This window comes from Amblyomma mixtum, chromosome 8 (assembly GCF_055824585.1).
Source record: "Amblyomma mixtum isolate Tamu chromosome 8, ASM5582458v1, whole genome shotgun sequence".
In the NCBI taxonomy this organism is placed as follows: domain Eukaryota; kingdom Metazoa; phylum Arthropoda; class Arachnida; order Ixodida; family Ixodidae; genus Amblyomma; species Amblyomma mixtum.
In genome coordinates, this window is record NC_143019.1 from 36702978 (window position 1) to 36728518 (window position 25541).

A 25541-nucleotide genomic window follows, 5' to 3' on the forward strand; every position below is an offset into this window, starting at 1 on the left:
ATTCTCAAACGGCGGCTATCAAGTCATAAAAAAAAAACTGAGAATAGCTTCAAGTTTGTTGCATTAAAATGAGTCACATTTGGTGGGACAGCAACTTACTGCAGTCAGTGACAAACTTGGCCAGGCATGGTCTTCAAGCTAGCTATTTACAAGCCAAACCAATTACATTTTTTTTCCATAAAAAAATATATGCACAATTGGGTTGAGCTGCTCAACCGACGGCCCTGGACTGAGGTCTCCATGCCCTCCAAGAACTCTGCTCACAATGTGCATAAAAATGTTGAGCATTTGTGGATCACTGTTTTTGCTGCATGGTTCCAAGTATTTCATCTGCACATTTTTTTTTTTCAAGAACGCACACTGAACTCGTAAATAATGTTTCACCTCCAATACCTGAGACACAGGTCAAACACCTTCTTGATGGCAATTTGCAAATTTTTTCAGAAAATATACATGGCAGCCTTTGAATGAAATGAAATCAGTTGCACACTTTACATACACCTTACCGCTTGTTCGCAACGAAAAGAAACCTGGTGGTTGTGATAGCAAGAATGTGATCCACTGGCACCCCGAACGGAAAAATCCATCCAATGAAGTTCACACCGCATTCGCACAACACACACTTCCCTGAATTTCAGTAACAGGAACTAGTGTAAATCGGAATACAATGTCCTGTGAATAAGCTGCACACAAAATTTCATGCATTACGGTCTGCGAAAAATTTCTGCTGTGAGATTTCGACTAAAAATATTCAAACCATTTCCTGAGAACAGTTTCGTAATTGGTGCCTATGACTGTGGTGCAAAACCATGTTTGCCCAAAGAAACCCCTATTTTTTTTTTTCACCATGTAAAGATTGTAGGGAGGTTCTAACCTGCATGCTATAACAGCGTGCTACGAGGAATGCGGTTTGTTGACTCTGCTCGGAACATGCACTATCGCGATGGAAAGAAACTCAAAGCAGCGTCTACGCGCTCCGCTTTTCAAATCGCACTTTTACCAGGGTGGTAAAAAAAAAAATCATGTTAGAGTCACCCTAGAATGCACCACGGATGACTCTAGCGTCTTTTTGCTACCACTGAAGTAAAAGCACGATGAAAAAAAAAAAATGCAAGCAGCGTGTTTCTTTCCATCGCCTCTGTACGTTATTAACATTCAAGTGCCAATTACAGCTCGGGCAACAACTTAAAACAGCCTACGAGCTAGCCTACAATCAAATTTTTGTTAAGTGCACTACAATGGTCCCACATTGTTCAAGATAAAAAAAAACAAGTGTGCAGGCTATTTTCGCCTCAGGTTTTCAAGTCTTACAAAGTATAAAACAGATCCACAATTTAACAACCAACACTGCCGTTTCACCTAACTTTTCGCTTTCCACAACATAAAACCAAACTTCAGCCCATAGGAAGTTGACCAGCTCATGATGTTCTCACCAATCCCTACCAAACTTCAGCCCATAGGAAGTTGACCAGCTCATGATGTTCTCACCAATCCCTGATGAACTTTGTACAGCCAGTTCTGGCCTCAAGCTTTAAAACTTCACAACGAACTCCTCAACAGGAGGCAGCGTGACAACCTTTTTTTTTCTCATGTCAGCAATTTGACGTACCACGACTTCATACAGGGTCACCTCTCTGACACAGTCCTCAACAGGATGCCATGCGGATTCTTCAACTCTCGACCTAATACGCCGCAATACTGTATAGAGAGATGCATATCTCTCATGCGACAACATGTTGCATAGGTCTTGCAGCTCAGGGCTTCCTATTCCTCTGCCTTGAAGGAGCTCAGTGGGTAGTGTTCCTTGTAATGCTGCAAATGCTGCCTGAAGGACACCCACTGTTCTTCCAGTGTAGGGGGCATCTCACTGTACACATCCGTGAACATGCACTTGACCGGCGGCTTCTTGAGCTTCTCGGCACGCGCAAACGCCTGCATGATCTAAAAGCACCGACACAAAGGGCACTAAGGGCACATTCCAGAACTTTCCGTGACAAAGCTCGTGATAAAACGCGACATCCTCGCAGATAGGTTCTAGTAGGTTGTGCGGCTACAAAGAAAGGAAAGGCGCAGTAGCTGTCTCACTCAAGGTGGACGTATGAATCGCATCGTGAGGGACGGAACGAAGAAGGCGGCAAGAGGGAAGAAAGAGGAGTTGGATAGTCCTGTACCGGAGGACTCCGGATTACAGTATTTTCCGGTGTATAAGACGCGAGTTTTTTTTCAGAAATCTTGCTTGTGCGTCCTATACAAGGGTGCGTCTTATATGCGAATTTTCCGTTTTTTTTTTGCGAGTTCAGAAATTACTCAGGTTCATGTTCAAGCTTTTTTCACTGAAAAAATATTACTATGAATAACGTGGTTGTAACATGGTCAATACTTCATTACGGGGACCGCCGTGCGCAACTTTTTTAGGTGAACTTTATCATGAAACGGTGGTGTTGACCACTTCCGGGATCTTAAACACACGGCCGTTTCGGAGGCCCCAAGCAAAGGTAATGTGAAATGCCAAAATATGGCAACAGTCGTGCTTCTCGCCATTGTCAAGACAAGCCAAGCAAGGGAAGCCGACGTTTTTTTTAGTCACCCTTTGCAAGTACGTAGTGCGTAGAGAATGCTTCAGCCGCGTTGCCTTTTCGATAGCGCATCCAAAGATGAAGACTTTGAAGGTTTTATGTAAAAATAAATTGTTATGGACATAAAGAGAGTTCTTTCGCTTTTTTTTCTTTTGTGCTAAAGCGTGGGCGGGTATGGCGTGAGTGTTGCCTTTTTCGATCACTTAGCGTTGCTAAAGAACTTCTCACACGTACGGTGCATTTTGCGATGGTCGCATAAGCATGTTTAATTAAGCCTCACTAGCCTAACTGGGTAAATTGGGGTGCGTCTTATACACGGGTGCGTCTTATATACCAATTTTTTCAATGACAGCCTGCATATATGGCGGGTGCGTCTTATACAAGGGTGCGTCGTGTACACCGGAAAATACGGTACTTTAGGACGTCTAGAGTTCTTTGATATGCACTGACATCACACAGGGCACAGTTATATTCACAGGTTAAAATTGCTAACCATGACTCCTGCCGAAACTACTCTGTACTGCATCCCATGCTACACCCAAACAAAGCTCTTTAAAGGATCTTCTATCCTTTCATCCTTTAGCACATCAGTTCTTTATCTTTATAGCATCGGTAAACGCCTACAGCTTTCAGAAGGTGCTAAGCATTCTTTCATGGTTTACGTTCTTTCCTGTCTAACATGGATGCAAAAAAGAGTGTGCAGATGCAGGGCCTCTGAAAAAATACCCGAAGTCAATTAATAATGACTCACTGTACAGTGAAACAGTTTGCAAATAAGCAATTACAATCTGATTAGTCCCAAAATTAATTGGGTAATAGGAAAGAAGGGTATTGAGACACAATGAATTTAGGTGCTTAGCGAACCCAAAAAGCACTCCAAGGAACTAGAGGTGTGCGAAAAGTAGTTTTTCCATACTGAATCGAATACAAATAGTGTAGCTTTGGTACCGAACAGAATGGTTTGGTTTGGTTTATGGGGTTTAACGTCCCAAAGCGACTAAGGCTATGAGAGACGCCGTAGTGGAGGGCTCCGGAAATTTCGACCACCTGGGGTTCTTTAACGTGCACTGACATCGCACAGTACACGGGCCTCGAATTCCTCCTCCAAAGAAATTCAGCCGCCGCGGCCGGGATCGAACCCGCGTCTTTCGGGCCAGCAGCCGAGCACCATAGCCACTGAGCCACGGCGGCGGCGTACCGAACAGAATGCAAATAGTTTAGCTGATGACCAAATCGAATACAAATTAAACAGTGAGAGAACCAAATCGAATACGAATCGAATAGTGAGAGAACTGCATCGAATACAAATAGAACATTTTGATGAATATTTGTTGCTTGTGTGAATATTCAATAGGCAATCGTGAGAAACAGTGAAACGCCACTTTCGCGGTTATAGCTGCATCCATTAAAATACTCAACACTGGCCTCCATTTGGGGGTTGCAACACGAAGTCAGTGTCTTAACTATATCACTGTCATGTTATGCTTATAGGAAAAGCGCTTTCCACTGTTGATAACGAAGGACAATAAACTAGCATGACATCTCAGTGCATGAGACGGGTGAGAGCTACATTTGAGGCACGGCCTCCAAGGTAAATCATAAAGGCTGTTTGCAGAACCTGCTTGGGCCCCACAGAGTTGTCCAATCTCAGAGACGATGCATGAGGATTATGAACACCGCCACGCGAATGGTCGCACTGCAGCACTGAACCCTCATCCCGAGCATACTGATTGCGGCAGCATGGTACACGGCGCATAAGGTCCCTGTTTTTGGAATAGTCATGGGAGAAAAAAAATACAGCAAGCCTTCTTCGAACCTTATGCCAATTATTCGAAAAGTATCCGAAAACTGGGTGACATATTCGATTCGTTTTGAATAATTTTGAACATGCACTGTTTGATTCGGTCGAATAATCGAATGCAAGGATATTCGATTCGATACTCGACTTTGCGAATATTTGCACACCCCTACAAGAAACCCAAAGGCTCTGCGGAACCCAGTTTGAAAACTTTTGATCCAGCACCAGCTTTTGGTTCAAACCAATTCTGTTAAAGCTTAGAAAGACTGCTGCGATACCTTCATACAAAGGTAGTGTTGTTGCCTACCATACCAGCAGACAACAAACAAATGATAACTGATAAAGAAGCTGAAATGTAAATGCTTCAAATCAACATATCAAAGCCCCCTAGTCATGCTTAATAAAATGACAAAATGTTTAGAAGCATTAAGAAGGCCTTAATGGGAGAGGAAATATAGCGTTAACCGTCCAATATTGGTTCCCAACCAGCAGACAAATGTCTTTTTTTTAAATACAACTTCAAATAGGCAAATGCTGCCAATGCCCTTTAGGGATTCAAGCCTCCATTACTACCAAGATCATGCGAACTTGATTTGCCAGCTTCTCCCTTTGGATACATGTAGGAGAAACGGAACAAAACTTGACATGGCTGCCATCTATCTTCACAGCCACTAACTTAGGCATCTATCACAAGGTTGAGAACAGATTTTAAAGATCAATAACACAAATTAAAGATCACTGAACCTCGCAAGCAAACTCACCTGAATGGTGACATGTGATGGCTTGCAAAATGTGAACCGCATCATCATTCTGCGTAGCAGTTATCTGTTCAGCTGAGTTGGAGTACTTAGTGGCGTACATAATGCAAAAAACTGGACATACTTTGTGCCGGGCACCTTGCTCAGAATCGACACGCAAAACATCCAAACTCGGCTTGCTGAGTCACCAGAATTCAGTGCTATGGATGGGAGCATGTGGATGGCAATGGTGACACCATAGTGGCCAACGTACAGTAAAAGCTCGTTAATTCGAACTTCACGGGACCGGGAAAAAGTTCGAATTATCCGATGTTCGAATTATCGAATGGCCGCGAAAAAACCAACAAGAACCATTTGCATTACGGTATATGTAGGGTATTTACTTGCGTAACGAACCCACTCACATAATGAACCCCCCCCCCCCCCCCCCCCCCCGATTTTTGCCTAAGAATCTGAAAAAAAAAAAAAAGCGTCAGTCGTTAACGCTTCCCTCCGTTTGGCACCGTCACGGCCCACAACGCTTTTGGCGGCCCGCCAAGATTCTGCGCAGCGATAAGTGATGTTATCGCTGCCCAGCATCTTGGCCGCCAAGAAATGCGTTGTGGGCCAACGGAGGGAAGCGTTAACGACTGTTATCGCTGCGCAGCATCTTGGCGCGCCGCCAAGAAATGCCGGGGGGGGGGGGGGGGGGGGGGGGGGGTAGCTCCAGCAAGGGGGAAGCGAACTTTGGCAAAGTGCCAGCGCTTGTTCGGTTGCGCAAGCCTAGTTCAAAAGCGGGCGTCTTGTTCGCGGCTGAGCGCGTGCTTCCGTCGCGTGTCCGACCGATGGGTGGAAGCATGGACGACACTCGCAAAGAAAAAGTTTTTCGCTCGTAATTTGTAGCGCCGGTCCGAAGTCATAGCCTTCATGGGCGTTGGCTGGGACCGCGCTGACAGTGCTTATCCGTATTTTCGAATTAACAGGGCTCGAATTAACGAGTATTTAGATGCGAGTTCCGGAGGTTGCGCGGAAACGAGGGTAGGCAGCCGCCAGTGCGGTCGCCAAACCCTACCCTCCGGTGCCGCCGGCCACCGCGCCAGTGATGGTGCCATTTAAGCTTTACCCACTTTTCTAAGGTTTTATCTAGTTCCATCTTCTGTGCCCATTTAGGACGTACGCAGCTAACTATGCGGAGGAGGTGCTTTTTTTTTTTTTTTTTTGGCCACATGCTGTGTGCCAAGCCGCCCAGACGCGGTGGCGCGTAGTTCGAATTATCCGTAACGGAACCGACTCGCTTTCGAATTAACGGACTTTTTTATACACAGATCTCTATGGAGCTTGGCCGGACCAAGTAGTGTAGTTCGAATTATCCGAAAATTCGAATTATCGAGTTTTGAATTAACGAGCTTTCACTGTATAGAACACGCTAGACAGATGTTCTTTGAGACATGCATGAATACTCTAGTGTAGTTGAGATTTGAGCGATTGGCAGGGAGACTATTCGAAGGTCACTCTCACTGGTTTCTGAGATTTCAAATTACTGAAGCGCTAGACACAGGTGCTTCCAGAAGCATTAAAGGAGGATCGAGGACAAACTGAAGTCAGCCTGTATCAAGAGACTGCCATGTTCTAATGATAAGCAGGCCATTTTTCCTGAAAACAGAGCTTCTATGAACTCGAAGAGGCCAAAAAATAAAATACAGGCATCCCCGGCACTGGCCGTTTTCACAATCAAACTGTGACAACAGCAATACTTTTTGCGGGGATGAACCTTGGAGGTTAGGCCATTTAAGGCTCTTAAATGTGCTATTTTGAAATCCAATTTTCTCAGCTATAAATGCATTTTCCTTCCAAACAGACATCACAACCACTACCAAGAGCTAAACAACAGTGTTTACTAAGAACGACAATTGGGGTGGAGTCGGCCTCACTGTCCCTTTAAAGGTGCAGTGAAGAGGAATCTGAACTCGTCTTTTTGCCGCGGGAACTCAATCTACACGTTCCGAGCATTCTTAGAAACTTCGGCTTATTGCCCTGTGTGGCCGATTTCCCTAATTAAATCGAATTAACGTCCGGCTCCCACCTTTTTTTTTTGAATTCTCCCCGTACAGTGGGCGGAGTCGACCAACGTGTGGAGTGCCTTTCACCCAGTCCCGTGGCGGCTTGCCGCTCTGCCATCGGTGGAGTAATAACGTAGTAATCCGTAGAAGGAAATAGTCCGCGCATATTTTTATTTTTGCGGGCTTATTTTGTGGCTACATTATCTGCGAATGAAACTATTGATTCACGGAAACCTAAAAAACAAAATAAAGCGCAAGCCTCCACAGAGCTGGCTGAAAGGCACTCCACGCGTTGGTCGACTCCGCCCACCGTACGGGGAGAATTAAAAAAATAAACGCGGGAGCTGGACATTAGTTCAATTTAATTAGGAAAATCTGCCACACAGGGCAATAAGTCGAAGCTTCTAAGAAAGCTCGGAACATGTAGATCGAGTTCCCGCGGCAAAAAGACGAGTTCAGATTTCTCTTCAGTGCACCTTTAAGGGCAAAAAACAAATATTTTTTAATGAGGACAACTCACCAATTCATGCTTTTTGGAGATAACCCCCCTCTTAATTAAAGCCTCTTGCTGGCATGCAAGGCTATTTTTTAGAGTGAGAGCTGTACTCCTCGGGGCACAACTTCCGATTTCAATGACCTTCAATGCCTCACAAAGTCAAACTGAACTTAACTGCGTGGTGGTATGGCCCAAGCTATGGTAGTATGACCACGTGACCATATGAGTATGACCACTGGGCACCTGACCTTGACCTCTGACCTCAACATTTGATTTGAGACAGAGGAGACCATGCTTAACAGAGCTTTGGCTTATGTAACTAGGTTCAAGCCATGTTGAACCCCAGCCATTTTTTTTTTGGCAATGTAACTACTACCTTGCAACAAAATTATTTTAGGCTTCTATCTAAATGCTCAGCTTATTTAAGACTGTTTATAGTTTTTTTCTTTGCTAATGCAATGCAAGAAAGGCTTGCTAAAGCATACCTGCTTCTTGGTCTCGTTCTTCCACTGTTCCTCCTTGGTGTCATCCCATAATCCGCGGTGGACGAGATAGTTACGAAAGCGTGTGATGGGGTGGTCGTTCCGGTCCCAAGACCGAACCTCGTCCACTGACCGATACGCCGAGCTGTCGTCCGATGTGCTATGATGACCAATCCTGGTCAAAGCAGAAAACAAAACAAAAAAATAAGGAGGAAACCATAAGGGCTCAGAAAACGTTCTGAGCCCTTATGACTCGGAAGGTGCTATGGTTTTTCTGAGCCATAAGGGCTCAGAAAAAGAACCGCTCAAAAGCATTCATGAGTACTTCAAGCATTTTCACGATGGTAGAAAAGCTTGTTCTTGGAGGTCAAAGCCTGCATGTGGCTATTAGTCAATCTCTCAAAAGCATTCATGAGCATTCATGAGTAAAGCAGCATGAGTACTTCAAGCATTTTCATGACAGTCAAAAAGCTTGCTCTTGGAGGTCAAAGACTCTCTTGGAGGCTATTAGTCAAACTCAAACACTCAGATAACTCAAGCCACCATGACCAATACCCCTGAGCAACGCTAACTCAAGCCGAAGACAAGCTTTTGGGTGAGCTGGTGTGACACTTCAAACCTAACTGTAGCGCAAACAATCAAGTCCACATATGGCAGTGTCCATCCATGTGTACATCTTATTTCATATGAATGTGGCTGTTAGTGCTGCAGTTAGTATGTCTGGAGACTCAAACCCGTAGCAATGCTTTTGACGTACACAAATCATTCCGTGCTGACGTCACTCGTTCAGTGTTTCCGTGAGCAATCCGTAGAGCTATCTTCCTATGCTCCCCTTGCCTGTCTCCCTTTCGCTACCTCCCTCACAGTCATGACTAAGAGAATGTGCCACATGTTGGCATTGTTTGTTTGTTTGTTTGTTTATTGGGGTTTAACGTCCCAAAGCAACTGAGGCTATGGGGGACGCCGTAGTGAAGGGCTCCGGAAATTTCGCCCACCTGGGGTTCTTTAACGTGCACTGACATCGCACAGCACACGGGCTTCTAGAATTTCGCCTTCAAGAAATTCAGCCGCCGCGGCCGGGATCGAACCCGCGTCTTTCGGGTCAGCAGCCGAGCGCCATAACCACTGAACCACCATGGCGGGGCACATGTTGGCATTGGTATGAGAAGAAATGCCAGAGCAGGCAATCGGCCGAACATGTTCAACAATGCCCCAACCTCATCAATTGTCCTGGTAGAACACTCCCACCCTGCTGGCCGCATTACAACTGCATAGGAATGCAGCCAGCAAGGCGGGGCCACATTCTATCCGGGCCACCAATTAAGTTGCACAGCCATCTGTTGGATGCGCCACGATGCTCCACCCCAATGAAACAATAGCCGCATTACTTTGATAACCAGAGTCCGCTCCCCTACCTATTTTATTCCTGTCTAACAATTAAATGAATGTCGCTTTGATCATTACTTGTTTACGACTTTCTCGCACGCGAATGAAAAATAAGAAAATGGGCATGAAGTGATGCCGCAACAAACCTGTAAGTCATGGCCTCTATTAGGACAGGCCTGCATTCCTCGATGACAATCTGGCGTGCCACCTTGGTGACATTGTACACGGCCAGCACGTCATTGCCATCGACTCGTATGGATGCAATGCCGTAACCAGGCCCTCTTGCAACTGTGTTCAAGCAAAAGAATAGCATGACTTAAAGGCTCGCCTATAAAGGCCACACATGAGATGGCACTAACTAGTGGCTGCAGTTAAAAAAAAAAGGAAACGAAACTTGTTCCTTGCAGAGCTAAATGAGAACTGAATGACATTCATGATGAACTTATAAAGAGAACTTAGCTATTCCCAATGGACACTGGAACTCCCTTAGATGTCCTGTGGACGTCCATGGGACGTCCAAGGGAGTTTCAGTGACCATTGGGTTGCTGTTGCTCTTCAGAGCTAACAATTTTATCTCCTCATGGATGACTTGAAAAACGATTAAATCTGCAACTTTTTTTCTTCTTAGAATTTCAGCAATGCCACGCGTTCGACAAGCCCGCTAGGTCACACTAGAAATTACAACACTTTTCGAGTACTGATTCATTAATTAAGAAAGGTTAATTTGTTGATTCTGTTAGTCCCATAAAGGAAAGCTAGTTATCCAGTGAGCAATATGTAATGCTGCAAGCAGTCTGCACCGCGAACTGAGTTTCTGTTTCAGCTATGAATAGCAATGCCCACTTTTAGAAAAAAAAAAAAAGACACTCACCGATACCATCACCTTTGTACTGCTCGTAGGCTGGAGTAGAGATTGCGTAGCCATTGTTTCGACTGGAATGGAGTGATAAAATGAAATATGCGACTCAGGTGATGCTTGTAACAATCGCTTAAAGGATTGCTTAGGCCAACTTTACACAATTTTCGTTCTCAGTGAAAATCAACTGCTCGGCTCTTTCTGGCTAGACTAGCTGTTTGTTCAGTGGCAAACGGTGCATTTATTGCTAATAAACTTAGATTTAAAAATGGTAAATCTTATTCTCTGCCGCTTGATTTAAACTCGTGAGGTCATGGCTGAAAAGGTCTCCGCTATCACCATTTGGAAGTGGATGGGAGCCATACCTGACCTCACAGATTCGCATACAAAAACTGGTCTTGACATCACTGCAGTTTACTAGTGAAAATGGCTGACGGTGATGAGACCTGTATGCCATCCTTTCACCTTTTCCAGTTTAAAAAAAAAGCTCAGCTTTTCAGTCAAGGTCGCCTGTTTAACATCAGAACGCAGTAATCTATTGATGCAAGCCAACACAATCCATTTCCTCAGTGTCCCTTGACAAATGACAGTGCTCACAGTACTCACTGCACCATTCATCAATGGCTGGTTCTTCTTTCGGCACTGTGTTATTACATGCACTTCTATCTTGTGCAAGAAATCCCAAGAGACCCAGCGAACAAAGGAATAAAGCAGCTGTTATCGTGACTCACACATGTCAACATCGCTGTCTCAATGCTTCGCATGCTTGCCAATGGAACTACTATCAATGAGCAAGACACGATCAATGTGTCAAGATACAAACTGACAGACAGTAACCGTTTTATGCTTAGCTTTGATGCGCATGTGCTCTCACGAAACCCACACTGCCGAAGTATGGTGGCAAAGGGTAATAACCAGGGGTATGTGGATAGTGGTTTTTGGTTCACAGCCAATTATTCAATACTGCTGGCACACAGTTAAGGTTGGAACAGCACAATAAGCATTTTCAAAACATATTTTCTAACATGCACGGCCATTTGATGAAAAAAAAATATAAAGGGACAGCGCACTGAAGCTTCGTCAAACCGCTTATTGAAGCTGTGTTGACTTTCAGCTAAAAATTGCCATCAGAAATTGGGGGAGCAGGCCTACATGCGGTGCTGATGTATTTGTGGGGTGTGAGACCTATCTGTGATACCTTCTACTGCTGTTAATTGCGACTGCGTCGTTCCGCAGCGGTTGCTTTTAAGAGGTGACTCCGTGGACAGCTGCTAGGCGTATGCACCATGAGCCCTGTGCCACTCCCGATCAGATGTCAGAAAGGGGCGCCTAGTTCCATGGTTCTTGTGATGGCTCCCCTTCGTGCTCGCGCCGTCGCATTTGGTTATCGAATTTCATGCGGGAGAAGAGCAGCTGCAGAAGCTGCAGTCAGCTCAGACTCGTCCCGCGGAAGTCAAGGGAGCCGCGAGTCCTCCAATTGATGCGTGTTGCCATGCCGGTTCCGGTGTGTGCATACTGCGTGTACTGCGGGCGCAGACACGCATGCACAGACCGGCTCCGGCATACATGCAGGCGGGCAGGCACGCGGCGCTTACACCTAGCAGGCTTCCCGGAGTTTGGGTTTGGCTCGTGCGTGCCGCGAGGCCATCCTCGAGGAGGTAGGCCTAACCGAAATCACACGAAGTAAGCGTTCCACAAACGTTATGCACTCGAGACGAATACTTCGCGATTTCGAGTACAATACATTTGGATTGAATCAAACATTGAATACTCTACTGTTCGACTAAATATTCAAAATTATCAAATATTCACACACCCCTAGTAATAAGAAATATGGTGTGATGTCATAGCTACTCCTGAATGAAACAAGTTTGTAAATGACACACAGAATCACGAAGCATTCCATATTTTTACACGAATTAACCTTCGGCCCTCAGTCCCCAGCGACTGCGGAGCAACTGACCAAGACACGGTCAGACCTGTGACGCAGTGGCCGCAGCTGGCACAGGACAGGATTAATAGCAGAGGATTAATAGAGGCCTTTGTCCTGCAGTGGACGCAGCCAGGATGATGATGACGATTATGATGAAAGTTTAATAATGAGAGGAACAGTGGAGAGGTCGGCCAGTGGTAACGTAACCCTGGCCTGCTACTTCACATGATGTAAAGGGAGAGGCAGAGTGCAAATGGAGGGTCATAGGGATGTCATAATAAAATGAATCACGATTGGTTGATCCGGACAATAGAGATATTCACAAACGCAGTGGCCAGCACTCTTCTCATTATTCATATCAGAATGCCAAGGCATCCATTGTCCATTGTTGGCACACAAGGGCAGAACTGAGGCCACGTGGACAAGCAAAGTGAATGGGGACTTTTGCCCCATTTTTTGTCACCTTTTCTTTGATGCTACTGGGGTTTTTTGCCCCCTCTATCACATCTGCTTGGTCATTATCAACCAGCTCTTTTGTTTGGGTTTGTTTGCAAGTGTGGTTAGGTTTTCGGAAGCATGCAAGTAGGCGTGCTTGATCTTTAGATTTTAAGTCCATTGGAAGAAACCAATGTTCCCTGTCCACTTCTTCGCCCATCTGTCGTCACACGTTCTTAGCTTGTGTCTACAAATGGACCAGCTTACGAAATGGCCCAGCTCTGTACTACCATGTTAAGTCAAAACATCTTGCGCGCTACTGTGCTCACCAGAAGAAGATGACGGGGCAGTCGAGGGTGGCCGCAAAGTTGAGGGCAGCGTGAGCGTCCCCCTCGCTGGCCGCACCTTCTCCAAAGTAGCAGACAACACAGTTCTTCTTCTGGGCGAGCTTGTATGCATACGCAGAGCCCACAGCTGCAGTGTACGTGGAAGGGGCGACAATGGGAAGAGCATGCTACCAGCATCCACACAAATTCCATTTCTTTTTCTCTTAAACTAGTACAGCTGACCTGCATTACCTGAAATTCCCAAGCATACAATGTTTTTGTTGCATTCTGAAGCAGCTTCATTTGAATCGCACAATTTGTTAACTATAAAACTTCTCAAATCCTTCAGCAATGTATAGTTATTCAACCATACAGTGGAACCTCGATTATACGTCCCCCGGTCATGCGACGACCCGCATTTTACGACGAATTTTTGCGGTCCCGGCAAAACCCCCATAGAGACAATGCATTAAAAACCTCGGTTATACGACGCAAATTTTAGAAGGACCCCGCTTCGTACGACGGCTGGCTCGTACCGTCCGTCAAAAAAGGCCGTCAGCAGACGCAGGCCGGGATGTACCGTATTTTCGCGATTCTAAGCACCCCCCCTATTTTCGGAAAAAAATTTCTGAAAAAAAAAAAAAACTGCATGCGAATCTAAGCACCCCCGTTTTTGCGCGGAAGAGAGCGTTGCCGAGGCCGCCAAGTGCACTTGCTCTCTTTTTCGTCGAGCCTGTGCAGTCGGAGTCCCAAGGAGGCGCGGCCTGCGTGTTGTCGTTGCGACTGAGAGAAGGATGAAAAGGAAAGCGCACGGGCCCGCCTACTGGCGTGAGCCAAGCCACCACCGCTGCCGAGGAGAGTTAAAAGATCAGAGGAAAGATAAAGAGAAAAGATAAGACGCGCGTCCCAGCAACAGATGCGTCTGCAGGAGCCGACGCTGATGAAAAAACAGATAAGCGGGCGAGGCCGCGCTCGCCCAAGCGAGTACAGCGGCGTCCACGGCGCTTTTTGTAATGGAAGTAATGGATGCTTGTGCCCCACGATAAAACTTTCGAAGTGGACAGTGGACAACGATGCAGAGGTTTGCGCTCCCATTCCTAGTTACGCGGACGTGTTGCAGAGCGTCGACAACATCAACATCCGGCGCTTTGCTTGCGCGCGCGACGATGTTGGCGACCTACTGCCAGACGTGGCAGCCCTTGAAAGAAAGTTGATGCGCCGAGGTTGGGCAAAGGTGCAAAAAAAAAAAATTACCGATTTTTTTAAACGGTAATAAAGATTTTTTTGCAAATCTGTTTCAAACAAATGCTGGGTTTTGTCTTTTTTAATCTGATTGGCGTACTTGCCGCGGGCTTGAAGCCGGTCAACAGTTTTCGGCGCAAGGCCGAGCGCCACTGGCCGCATTCTTTGATTTTCGATTATACGACACCCGGATTATACGACGGTTTCGCGCGGTCCCCTGAACGTCGTATAATCGAGGTTCCACTGTAAGTGTACTGGCAGCCTGAAATAGCTAAACCGTCATGTTTTATTCCATTTCAGATAAATCAAAGTTGTCGACAGCTAAATATATGTACAACTATGTGGCCACTTGGGACTTAAATCAATGCAGACATAAACCTCGACAGTGGCTACACACAGTGACTCACTGCCTCCTGCCTTGTGCTTATTATTCTTCACTAAGGTACTAAAACGCAACAGTAAAAGTAACCACTGTTGTGTTTCAGTGGCAATGGTATTCGGCCCCTGGTCACAAGGTCGCGGGATCAAATCCCACCCATAGCAACCACATTTCAATGGACGCAAAATACGGAAACGCCCATGTGCTACACGATACCAGTGCATGTTGAAGAACCCCCGGTGACCCAAATTAATCCAGCACCCTCCACTACAGTGTCCCTCATAGCTGAGATGCAGCTTAGGGACATTATAACCCACCTACCGCACCATACAACAGTAAAAGTGTCCTGACCAAAAGAATCTGTCAATACATCTAGCACTATCTCATAAGGTGGTAACAAATTATAAGTGAGTGCCAAGACTACCAAACCTTCCTACCTCCTCGATGGTGAAAAAATGGGAGTTATAACTGTACAGCACATTGTTCACCCCCTCACCAGGCTAACATCACTACATAGGTGCCACATTCTCAAGAGTGCCCAATAGCAACTACGCTTGCACGCTTCTCTTTTGACTCAGGCCCACTTGGTGAGCAGGAAAAAGGACGTGTTTTTTAGGTTATGACTAGGGCCCGGAAATTTAGGCATTTGCCTAAAAATGCCTATAAATGCCTAAACGGGAGATTTTTGCACTTGCCTGCCTTTTTGTCACCTATTCAACCGCATTTTTTGCCTATAAATGCCTAGATCCGGCACTTTGGTCCTCGGTGCCGTTTTTCAATTTTGAGACATCTGTCTATGTGTGGTGAAAGGCGCGCGCCGATGCACGTATACAAAAGGCGCGGGTCTCACCGAACGTTTTTCTCGAATTGTAACTTCAACGCAGTGTAATGAAATGTTTATCTCGAAGTGTAGCAAGAGACGAGTTTGGAAGGAGACCTGACATACATTAGTGCAAACTTCTCAAAATTGACGGAAAGGATGACAAAGTTGGAAAAGGTTGGACTCTCAATAGATGAATCGTTGAAGGTAGTGGCAGAAGTACCAGCAGCACTTCGGGGACTGGAAGGAAAGGGATCTACTGCTTCTACGAAGATGCAACAATTGGTAGAAAAATATAGATGCCGAGAAACAATTTCCCAAATCAGAGACTTTCTACGCGGAGACGATACGGCCACATCACCTGAAGGCCTAAGCCTTTATCAACACTCATGTTTTAGGTTCGCGCCACAAACTTCATGTGATGTCAAAAGAAGCCTTTTAAAGTACAAAGCTATGCTTAGCGAAAACCGATGGGCTTCAGGTTCGAAAACCTGAGAATGCGCTTTATTGCTTCAGTTGAGAACTGCGTACGCTCCATGCTTGACTTACAAATCTTGTACATATGAATAAAGAGTATTATTCAAAGCGCCTATTTTTGCTTTATAGCGCCTATTTCAATATTTTTTAGAGCCTAGATGCCTGCCTATTTCGCGGTTCTTTAGTGCCTAAATTTCCGGGCCCTAGTTATGACACACTACGCCAATGCCGTTTATCCAATAAGGAAGTTCCGCATACATCTCCAAAATGCTGGAGTGAAATGGCTCACCTTGGGGCATCTGCGTGGCGAGCGGTGAGCTGATGGTGACAAAGTGGTGGTTGGCGCTGCCGTAGTGCACCGGCATGCCCCGACCCTTGCAGTCGTCCAGCTCGTTGCCGTAGCACTGGCCCATGAACTGGGACAGCGGGTAGTCGCGCCACACCAGGACGCCTGCACAAGGTTGTCACCGGAGACTGACCATGAGACTACAGGAGAAAACACTAAACACTACCTTTAAATTATCCAAAATGAGGAGCTGGACCAATGGGAATAACAGTAAAAATTGCGCCTCTCCCGTAACCGAGAGTAGAGTAAGCATGAAATGTTTACGGGCCTAACACAGGCTCCATTGCTCAGCTGAAGCAGCTGTAACGGTGGCGGCATTGAAATGCAGGACGATGCAGAAGCGTACGCGGACACGACGAGACGTGAAAGTTTTCCGTGACGTGAAAGGGAGTGAAAGTTTTCCGCCGAAAGCCCTTCTCGCCCTCTTTCTCTAAGCGGCCTTCTCTCAAAGCCCCTGACAGATCACATATGACAACGAAGTGTATTGTGGCATGTACGTGCTTTTTCCACGCGTTATTAGAAATCGGAAATTATAATTCCGTGCATTATCAAATGCACAGCTCGACTGATATCTTGATAAACATTGAGAAGACACTGGCAGCAGTTATTTTTTGTGACTCGTTTGGAGAGCAACCGGCGCTTGTATGCCGGTCCCGTAGGAGGGCTTAGAGAGTCTCGTTGAATCCCGATAAGTCTCGTACGGTGCCCGGATGTTCTCGTTTCAAAGCCCGGATGAGTGGATTTCAGCGCCCGGATGATCGCTCTCGGTCTCGGCGTGACGTCACCACAATGCCGACAACGGGAGCTAAAAGCATTTCATGCTTAATAATACTAAATATAGGGTGGAGCACACATGGCAGGTTCTCTCAGATCAAGAATGGCAGTTTACCAATATCCCTCAAGAGAAAAGTATGCAACAGATGTATCTTACCGGTACTCACCTATGGGGTTCGGTTTAAGTTAAAGGTGCACTGAAGAGGAATCCGAACTCGTTTTTTTTGCTGCTCGAAATCAATCTACACGTTCCGAGCTTTCTTAGAAACCTCCGATTTATTGCCCTGTGTGGCCGATTCTCCTAATTAAATCGAATTAACGTCCGGCTCCTGCCTTTTTTTTTTAATTCTCCCTCGAACGATGGGCGGAGTCGACCAACGCGTGGAACGCCTTTCACCCAGTCCCGTGGAGGCTTGCCATTCTGCCATCGGCGGAGCAATACGTAGTAGTCCGTAGTAGCAAATAGTCCGCGCGTATTTTTATTTCTGCGGGCTTATTTTGCGGCTATGTTATCTGCGAATGAAACTATTTATTCATGAAAACCTAAAAAACAAAATAAAGCGAAAGCAAAGCCTCCACGGGACTGGGTGAAAGGCGCTCCACGCGTTGGTCGACTCCGCCCACCGTACGAGAGAGAATTTAAAAAAAAAGGAGGGAACCGGACGTTAATTCGAATCAATTGGGGAAATCGGCCACACAGGGCAATCAGTCACTGTTTCTAAGAATGCTAGGAAGGTGTAGATCGAGTTCCCGCGGCAAAAAGACGAGTTCAGAATCCTCTTCAGTGCACCTTTAAGGACAACGCAGCGAGCTATGGAAAGAAAAATGATAGGTGTAACGTTAAGAGATCGGAAGCGGGCAGAGTGGGTGAGGGAACAAACGCGAGTTAATGACATCCTAGTCGAAATCAAGATGAAGAAATGGGCTTGGGCAGGGCATGTAATGCGAAGACAAGATAGCTGCTGGCCCTTAAGGGTAACGGAGTGGACTCCAAGAGAAGGCAAGCATAGCAGGGGGCGGCAGAAAGTTACGTGGGCGGATGAGATTAAAAAGTTTGCGGGAATACGGTGGCCGCAACTGGCGAAGGACAGGGTTAATTGGCGAGACATGGAAGAGGCCTTTGCCCTGCAGTGGGCGCAGTCAGGCTGATTATTGATGATGATGATGATGATGATGATGGACCAAGGGGAGCTATCTTGCTGTACCCATTATGAAATTGTGAAACAGGCCTGATAAGACATTCCAATTAGTAATTCGCACGACGGATGACGCACAAGAATAACTGCCTAAATGCTGCCTATCCTCACGAGATTCAACTCAAGCCCTGTCTGCAGAACCAGGATTGCATATCCTCATGTCTGCACGCTGTACCAAAAAAACCCGAATGTTTGTTCCAGCACAGACCTGTTTAATTAACAAATGGCCAAAAGGCATAAAACAAGAAGGAGAAGGCTAGAGGACACAAGGAGTATACTGCCTCTTTCCTGTAGCTTGTAGACTACGTCCTGTAACATCCTCGTTTTTTGACGTGCTTTTTGGCCTTTTCCTAAGATGAGGCGATCCCTGCTAGTCTAACTTGCTCCTCCATTAAATGCCGATTTTGTGGATGCAAACCAAGTTCCACATTTCAAAAAGCTGTAGCTGCAGGCTTGGAGATGCCTTGCAGAACTGCCAATTTCGGCTGTGGGGGGCACACAACGAATCCTTATAGCTTCGAAAGAGAACAGGTGCAGCGTACCTGCTTCCCGGTACTGTCCGTAGACCAGGTCTTTGTTGTCGAGGGCGGCGGCACTGCCAAAGTGTGTGCCTTCCTCGCCAAAGTTGGTCATGTAGAACGAGATCCGGCCCTGCCTCTGAGACTCGTATAGGATGCGGTCCATGCTGTTGAGGAGGGTCATACCGCGGTACATCTTCAGCAGCGTCTCCTCTGGCAGCTGCAGCAAACAGAAAGAACGGAGCTCGCCCCAACAGCTTCACCCACAGTTCACTACAGCCTTTGCACTCATACAGACCGAAAGATGCTGAAGCGGTACTGAGGACAGTTCCGACAAATTGCACTCTCGGCAAAATTCAATAGTTCGGCATTCTCTGGCTTCAGAGGTGTTTGCACAATGGAAAAAGACATATTTATTGCCGAGAAATTCTGAGTTTTGAAAATTCGTAATGATCTTTTCCAATCGCTTGAGTCAAACTCATAACACTTGTGATTAGGTGGGCGGATACCTCTCTGCAGAAATTTGTAACTCTGGTAGAAGAACAGTTGCGCGATAATTAAAACATAATTAGACAAGTACAACAGACCACTCATATCACTGCATATAATAGCATCTGTAAGAGCACATTACTTACACTGTATAAAGTTGCACCCTTTCCCTTTTCTGAGAAAAATGCTCTATCGTTTTGTGTTTAATTTTCTGTTATCTGTTTTTTTTTCCCATACTCATGTAATTATCAGCAACCAACAGTGTTTTATAATGTATTCCATTCCATTTGTATTCGATTTGTACCTTCTTACTATGTGCCCATCCTGTAAAAATCCCAATGGGATTGACAGTATCTGAAATAAAATAAATAAATAAATAAAATGATGTCAAGAGCATTGGGGACTCCGTGATCATCGACTATAGCTAGCTGACAGCGTGGTCTAGCTTCAGAGGCTGAACACACTCAGCTTTCTCCATGTCAAAAAAGGTTGCGGTTCACAGGTGGCTGAACACTGGTTGATCATGGTCCATTCTTCAGTGAAAGTGGTCTACAATAGATTATTCAGTCCCTGGTCAACTGTGATACTCGCTTTAGCTTCAAAAAGCTGCACAATTAAAGCAGGACACATTTTAGTTCAATAGCATGAAACAACGAGTCCTGGTAGCACAGAAGGGAAAAATGGGGAGCTATATGCTCACTTTCATTTGTAGAATTCGCATACATGCTCGGACTTGCCTGGGGGTCTTCGGATGGTACGATGGGCTTGCCCTCACGGTCGAGGACGCGGTAGACGGGAAAGCCCTCGGTGACGACGTGCGTGCGGAACTCGATCGTCTCAGTCCAGTCACACTTGGTGCCCAAGAACTGCGGCCGACCAGTGTCATCCAGCGGGGGCACTGAGGAGGTAGAGTCGCCACCCTGCTGCTGCCATGTTGGTAGTTATAAAAATAACACATTACAAACGTATTGGGAAGCGGACAATGCTCTTATTAGCACAAGTAGCGAAACCAGAGCCTTTCAAAACTGACTTGCTCCAGGATTCTACTTGGATTTCTGGAAGCAAGGGGCCAAGTGCGGAGTGGCATCATTCAGAAGCATATCTGGTGTGAGGGGGTTTACACACACCAAAAAACTTGCAATGACAATGTGCTGCTTCGTAGTTGCTTCAAACCTCAAAAAGTTACAAAAACAGTGTGTCGTGCTTTTAAAGCCCCGCCGCTGTGGCTCAGTGGTTATGGTGCTCGGCTGCTGACCCGAAAGACGCGGGTTCGATCCCGGCCGCGGCGGCTGAATTTCTTGAAGGCAAAATTCTAGAGGCCCGTGTGCTGTGCGATGTCAGTGCACGTTAAAGAACCCCAGGTGGTCGAAATTTCCGGAGCCCTTCACTACGGCGTCTCTCATAGCCTCAGTCGCTTTGGGACGTTAAACCCCAATAAACCAAACCAAACCAAACTTTTTGGCACTAAAGAATTGTGTTTACAATATGGCACATAGTTTTTTTTTTGTTTTTTTTTAAACCAAAGCCTAATTTCTAAAACCAAAGCCAGATGTGCACAGTGAAGACGACGGTACAGGAACAGCAATATTAAGCTCAGTATTAGAGAAATGCTAGGACTTTGAAATGATTACAAAAAAGAAAAGTACCTCAGAGCATCCAGGAAGTATACTTTGAAGGCATATAAGTATTGAAGAACAAATCACTATTTCACATATATGGAATCCACACAAAGAATACAGAAAATTAAAAACACCAGCCATACAATTGGCATTTTATGCCATAATTTTTCATTTGCCTCAGATTCAATGGTCGGCTGCAGCATAAGACTTCTTTAAATGTAGGTGTATGTAAAATGCGCAGGTAAAGGAAAAAAAGTAGGACTGCAAAATTTTTCATTTACTTAACTTACAAAAAGTACCTTACTATGATGCTGCAGCATATTGTACAACCTCTCTCTTTTTTCTGCCTAATGTCTCTCTGTGTTGCAAGAAGTCCAGACAGGAAAGAAAAGAAAATGAAAGAGAATATTCCAGAAAAGTAAAAAATAGAAAAAAAAAGTGAGACAGGCGTAAATGTAGGCATGAGAAGGGATCAAAGCAAATGAAAAAGAAATACAAAAGGCAAGAAGCACACTGTGAAAAAAAAAAAAAAAGGCGAGGGCAAGGAAAATGAAGATACAAACACTATTAGAAAGTAAGAAGAAAGTGACAAAGTACTTAAACAAAATGTATTAAAAACAAAAAAAAAATAATTAACAGAAGGCAAAGAGAACAGTGAAGGAAGGGGAAGGGGGGGGGGGGCAAAGAAAAACTAAACCAGAAACACTAATAAGATACTAACACACCCACACGCAACAGCATTCCGAAATAAGCACATACAAGCATCTCATTTTACAGCCGGCCAGTTTCACAAAATTTCCTTTTCTCTATTCCTTCTATTATGTTTTGCAGAAAACGAAGCAGATAATATAAACACATGCCAACTGATCGGTAAGCTCAACAGGTGTCATGAGACTCCATCGATGTTTGTACGGCTACAGGTGTTGTGGCCAATGACCTTGGTATGAGCAGCAAAAGCTTTTATTACCCCGGTCACTGCAGCTGGACATTCACTTTGATTCAAGAGCAACACATAAAAAAAAGAGCTTAAAATTCCGCAGAGAGGCTTTGCATGTGCGTTCCCTTTTAATGGTTTTAAACAAAGACGAATCTGCTGGCCTGTAATGAGCACCGGGACAACAACCAGGAAAGCCTTCAGTTGTTGCCCTTACATTAGCCGTTCAAGCATTTGACGCCCTGTTCATTCCAGCAAACGGCCTTGTGCATCTACATCGGTCATGAAGGCGTATTATCGGCAAGAAACAGAGGGGCTGCATGTTTTGCTTGAGCCTTTTAATCCCCTTTGCAGACACTTGCCATATATCCCCCTGTCATTAGCATTCACTTCAGGCAAGCTGCCAACATCTCAAGTGCTGCAGCACGCCCTAGTCAGTGTGTTTATCTTTATTTTTTTTGTTTACGTTTCCTTGTTAATTTGTTTTTCTCTTATTTTCCTGCACACTTTCTATCCTCCTTCTCCTGTTGACTTTACAGCTGTGACAACGTCATCATTTTGATGAGGGCGAAAATACCCGAGTCTCAGCACTCTCTCGGATATGGAGAGGAGAAAAGAGTGAAACGCTTGACACTTGAGGAAGTGGTAGCACCGTAGCGAACCATGTAAGTGTAGTCTCCGTAATTCTGCATTTCTGCGATTGCGGTACGCAGATCCTTATGCATCGCCCATTGGACCGGACTTGCTTTTGCACAGATCGTTGGCGAAGTGCCAATGAATTGAGGCAGTGGTCATACCGCTTCCTCGGTGAGCTCGTTCCTTTGGCTGCGCATTTCAATAAGCATCCAGTTTTGCGGGTCTCTGCTTCTAGAGCAACACCGTGTTGTTTTCCTTCAGAGTCCGGCTTGAAACACTCAGCATTTTCGCTGGAGAGCTGTACAACTGTGCATGTAGGGCTCCAGGGTGTGCTGTCCATGGTTTGCTTTTTAGGAAAGCAAAACCATAATTTTATCATTAATAACTACTAAGCTTATCATTAATAGTTAAGCTCATTGAAAGCCAGTGATGTTGGCTGTGTAATAAAGGCATCTGAATTCTTGCACTGTAAGAGCATTAACATCCGACACTGCTTGCAGGCCTGTTTGAAAAACATGCGGAATAACTCTTAAGATTTTCAGAGTTGGCAAAGTTCTCTAGTAGAAAATGCTGCAGGGAAGCAATAAAAAGATTACATGCTTGAATGACTCCCTTGTTATGAGGTTGTGGTATATGCTGAATAAAAAAACCATGTCACTAAAATGCCCTCCAATAAGGCATTCCCTGTAGCCCATGTCTAGTAGCTCTAGGACGTGAAAAATACATTTTTCTTCAAGGTACACAAGCCAGGTACCATGCCTACACAAGCGGCAGTTGTCAATGCATCCTCTCCAATCCTCACAATGATGCCACTCGGGGATTACTATGACCTCCTACTACCACACACTGTTCAACATGATGAAGGGCACTTCGTTTTGACCGCACACTACACAGGCTGCGCTGTCAAAAACAGCAACCATGCTCAAAGTGACATTCCTGACGGACGCAACTCTCACTGACAGCTCTATTTGTAGCAAGTTTTTGATGTGATAAAAAAAAAAGGTGACAGCAAGCCTATTTAAGTTTGTATGTTTGTCTTGTGTAGTACAGACGTCAATTCCAAGCTGATTTGCCAGTGTACATGGCAATGCCCACCTTTCATGGACTTGGCATCCCATAAAGTACTTGCACTGATAGTATCTAGAACTTATTGCAGATGAATACATTAAAGCACATGTATCGTTCAGCTGGGTTTTATTGTGTTCAGCATAGAGCTTGTTAAAAATGGCATTTGAATGACGAAAAAAGCATGCAGTAGACAAGCACTCGCACATTAAATTGTTCTCTTGTCCTGCTCAATTTTGGCTGTGAACTCGTGCATGTGCTGTTCGATCTTGCTGCGCAGCTCAGCGGCGTTCTTGCGCATCTTATCATCCTGAACGGTCCCGAGGTATTGTTCAACCAGGTCGGGCGGGTCCCAGTTCATTCTGAAGCCCCCGGCAGGCGTCGTTGCAGGTGTTGTCTTCGCCGCCGTTGTGGTCGCAGCGGCGGTGGAGCTTTCGACCTGACGAAGGCGCTTCGTCAGCTCGGCAATTTTATCGGTCAGCCTGTCGATGACCCCGTCCTTGTCGGACACCTGCCTCTCCAGTTCGTCCCGCTGCTTACTCGCAGAGCTGCGCACTTCTCTGTCGGCCGCCATTTCCCGACGCCGCAGCCTGGCCACTTCTTTCTCCAGTTCCGCGACTCTGCTCTTCCAAAAGTCGACGGCCGCGACAGCATCGTCAGCTGACGACGCCGCCATGCCCACTATCGGCGCCATGCCCACCATGTCATGCCCACCAACGGCGGCGGCCTTGAGGTCGCCGTACCGTTTCTTGATTCGGCTCACGTCTTCCTTCAGTTCGGCTATGCGTCGGTCGTACTTGGCGACCAGGTCGGCCTGGAAGGCCTCCAGGTAGGCGACGTGATCGCGCAGCTGAGACACCTCCTCGCGACACGACGCGAGCTCGTGTTTCGTCTGCTTCAGCTCGGCGTCGCGCTTCGCTATGGCGTCGTCTGCTTCAGCCAACTTCGACTTCCAGCGCTGGTGCTTCTCCAAGACGGCCAGGTCGACGTCGCGCAACAGTCTCAGCAGTTCGAGCTCGCATGACGACGTTCGGCCACCGCTTGGAAGGTGGAGTTGATCGCCGAACAGGATCTCGCGCTCCATATCGGAATGCGCTTGCGACAATGAGGGGTCTTGTTCCCGCGCAACAGTGAAATGAAAGCCCTGAAGCTCAGATAACGGCTTATCGCTGGCGTGACAGTACCACGGGGTCGTTTGTGCAGTGTTTCTACTGTGCGTCGCTGCTTTAAAAATGGCGGAAATCAGATAAACACTGCAGCAGTCGAGCCGTACTTTCGAAAAAAATATCCGGCTCAAGAAATTTGATCACATCCTCACGTTTCCACTCAGTGTGAAAGGTGATGGCTGAATGAATTAAAATTACGCGAGCTCCACCAACACGCTACTCAGCTGAAATCAGCTTACTGAAACTGTAAGCCAAAGAATGCAGCTGTTTTTTGCATCTGACATTAGCAGACAGTCGTACGAAACTCGCGCGTTTTCAAATATGCGCATTAATTGTGGAAAAAATGCGGGAAAATCGTCTCGATCGCTTTCCGCGAAGCAACGGCGATTTCGGAGCGCCGCATCACCTGCCAGATTTTTACGATATGGCCATGACACGCGCAAGCTGCGACAAACATAATTGCGCACATCGGGTAAGCGCTTTCCCAACCTCCGCGCTTCATGCGCGTACAACACGGCAAACAAACACGGCAGAGACACATAGTGACTTACTCTGCACATCGCTGACGTGTGATAGAGGCATGGCTGAGTACGTTTCCTCGGCGTCTGTATAAGAGCGCGGAGCACACGGGCCGTTGCCTTCGCTGCCATCATTACCGCAGGAATGCTGCCGTCCAGTTGAAAACAAAAGCAGCAGCAGCAGCTGAGCGACTGACCAGCTACCGGCTGCGCTTGGATCGACTCGGCTGGATACGTCTCCTGCGTTCGTTGACTATCGTTTCAGCTCGTCTTGGCT

At 46.1% G+C, this 25541-nt stretch overlaps 2 protein-coding genes across 3 annotated transcripts; both read right to left on the bottom strand.

Moving 5' to 3' along the window:
• Positions 1 to 720: 720 nt before the first annotated feature.
• Positions 721 to 25469, bottom strand: LOC149332099 (2-oxoisovalerate dehydrogenase subunit alpha, mitochondrial-like). 2 transcript variants are annotated; one of them, XM_089557046.1, is made up of 9 exons: positions 25298 to 25469; positions 20064 to 20249; positions 18862 to 19057; positions 16293 to 16454; positions 13089 to 13233; positions 10407 to 10468; positions 9682 to 9823; positions 8153 to 8324; positions 721 to 1941 (listed from the first exon to the last, which is right to left on the bottom strand). In XM_089557046.1, the coding sequence occupies exons 1-9, from the start codon at positions 25397 to 25399 to the stop codon at positions 1765 to 1767; spliced, it is 1344 nt and encodes a 447-aa protein (XP_089413172.1). In that variant the 5' UTR covers positions 25400 to 25469; the 3' UTR covers positions 721 to 1764. The 2 variants fall into 2 exon arrangements, with proteins under 2 accessions (XP_089413172.1, XP_089413171.1); XM_089557045.1 differs by having other exon boundaries at positions 20064 to 20252.
• LOC149332100 (uncharacterized) lies at positions 23695 to 24938 on the bottom strand. Its single transcript, XM_089557048.1, has one exon. It carries the CDS (start codon positions 24662 to 24664, stop codon positions 23789 to 23791), a length of 876 nt encoding a protein of 291 aa, XP_089413174.1. The 5' UTR covers positions 24665 to 24938; the 3' UTR covers positions 23695 to 23788.
• Positions 25470 to 25541: the final 72 nt, after the last annotated feature.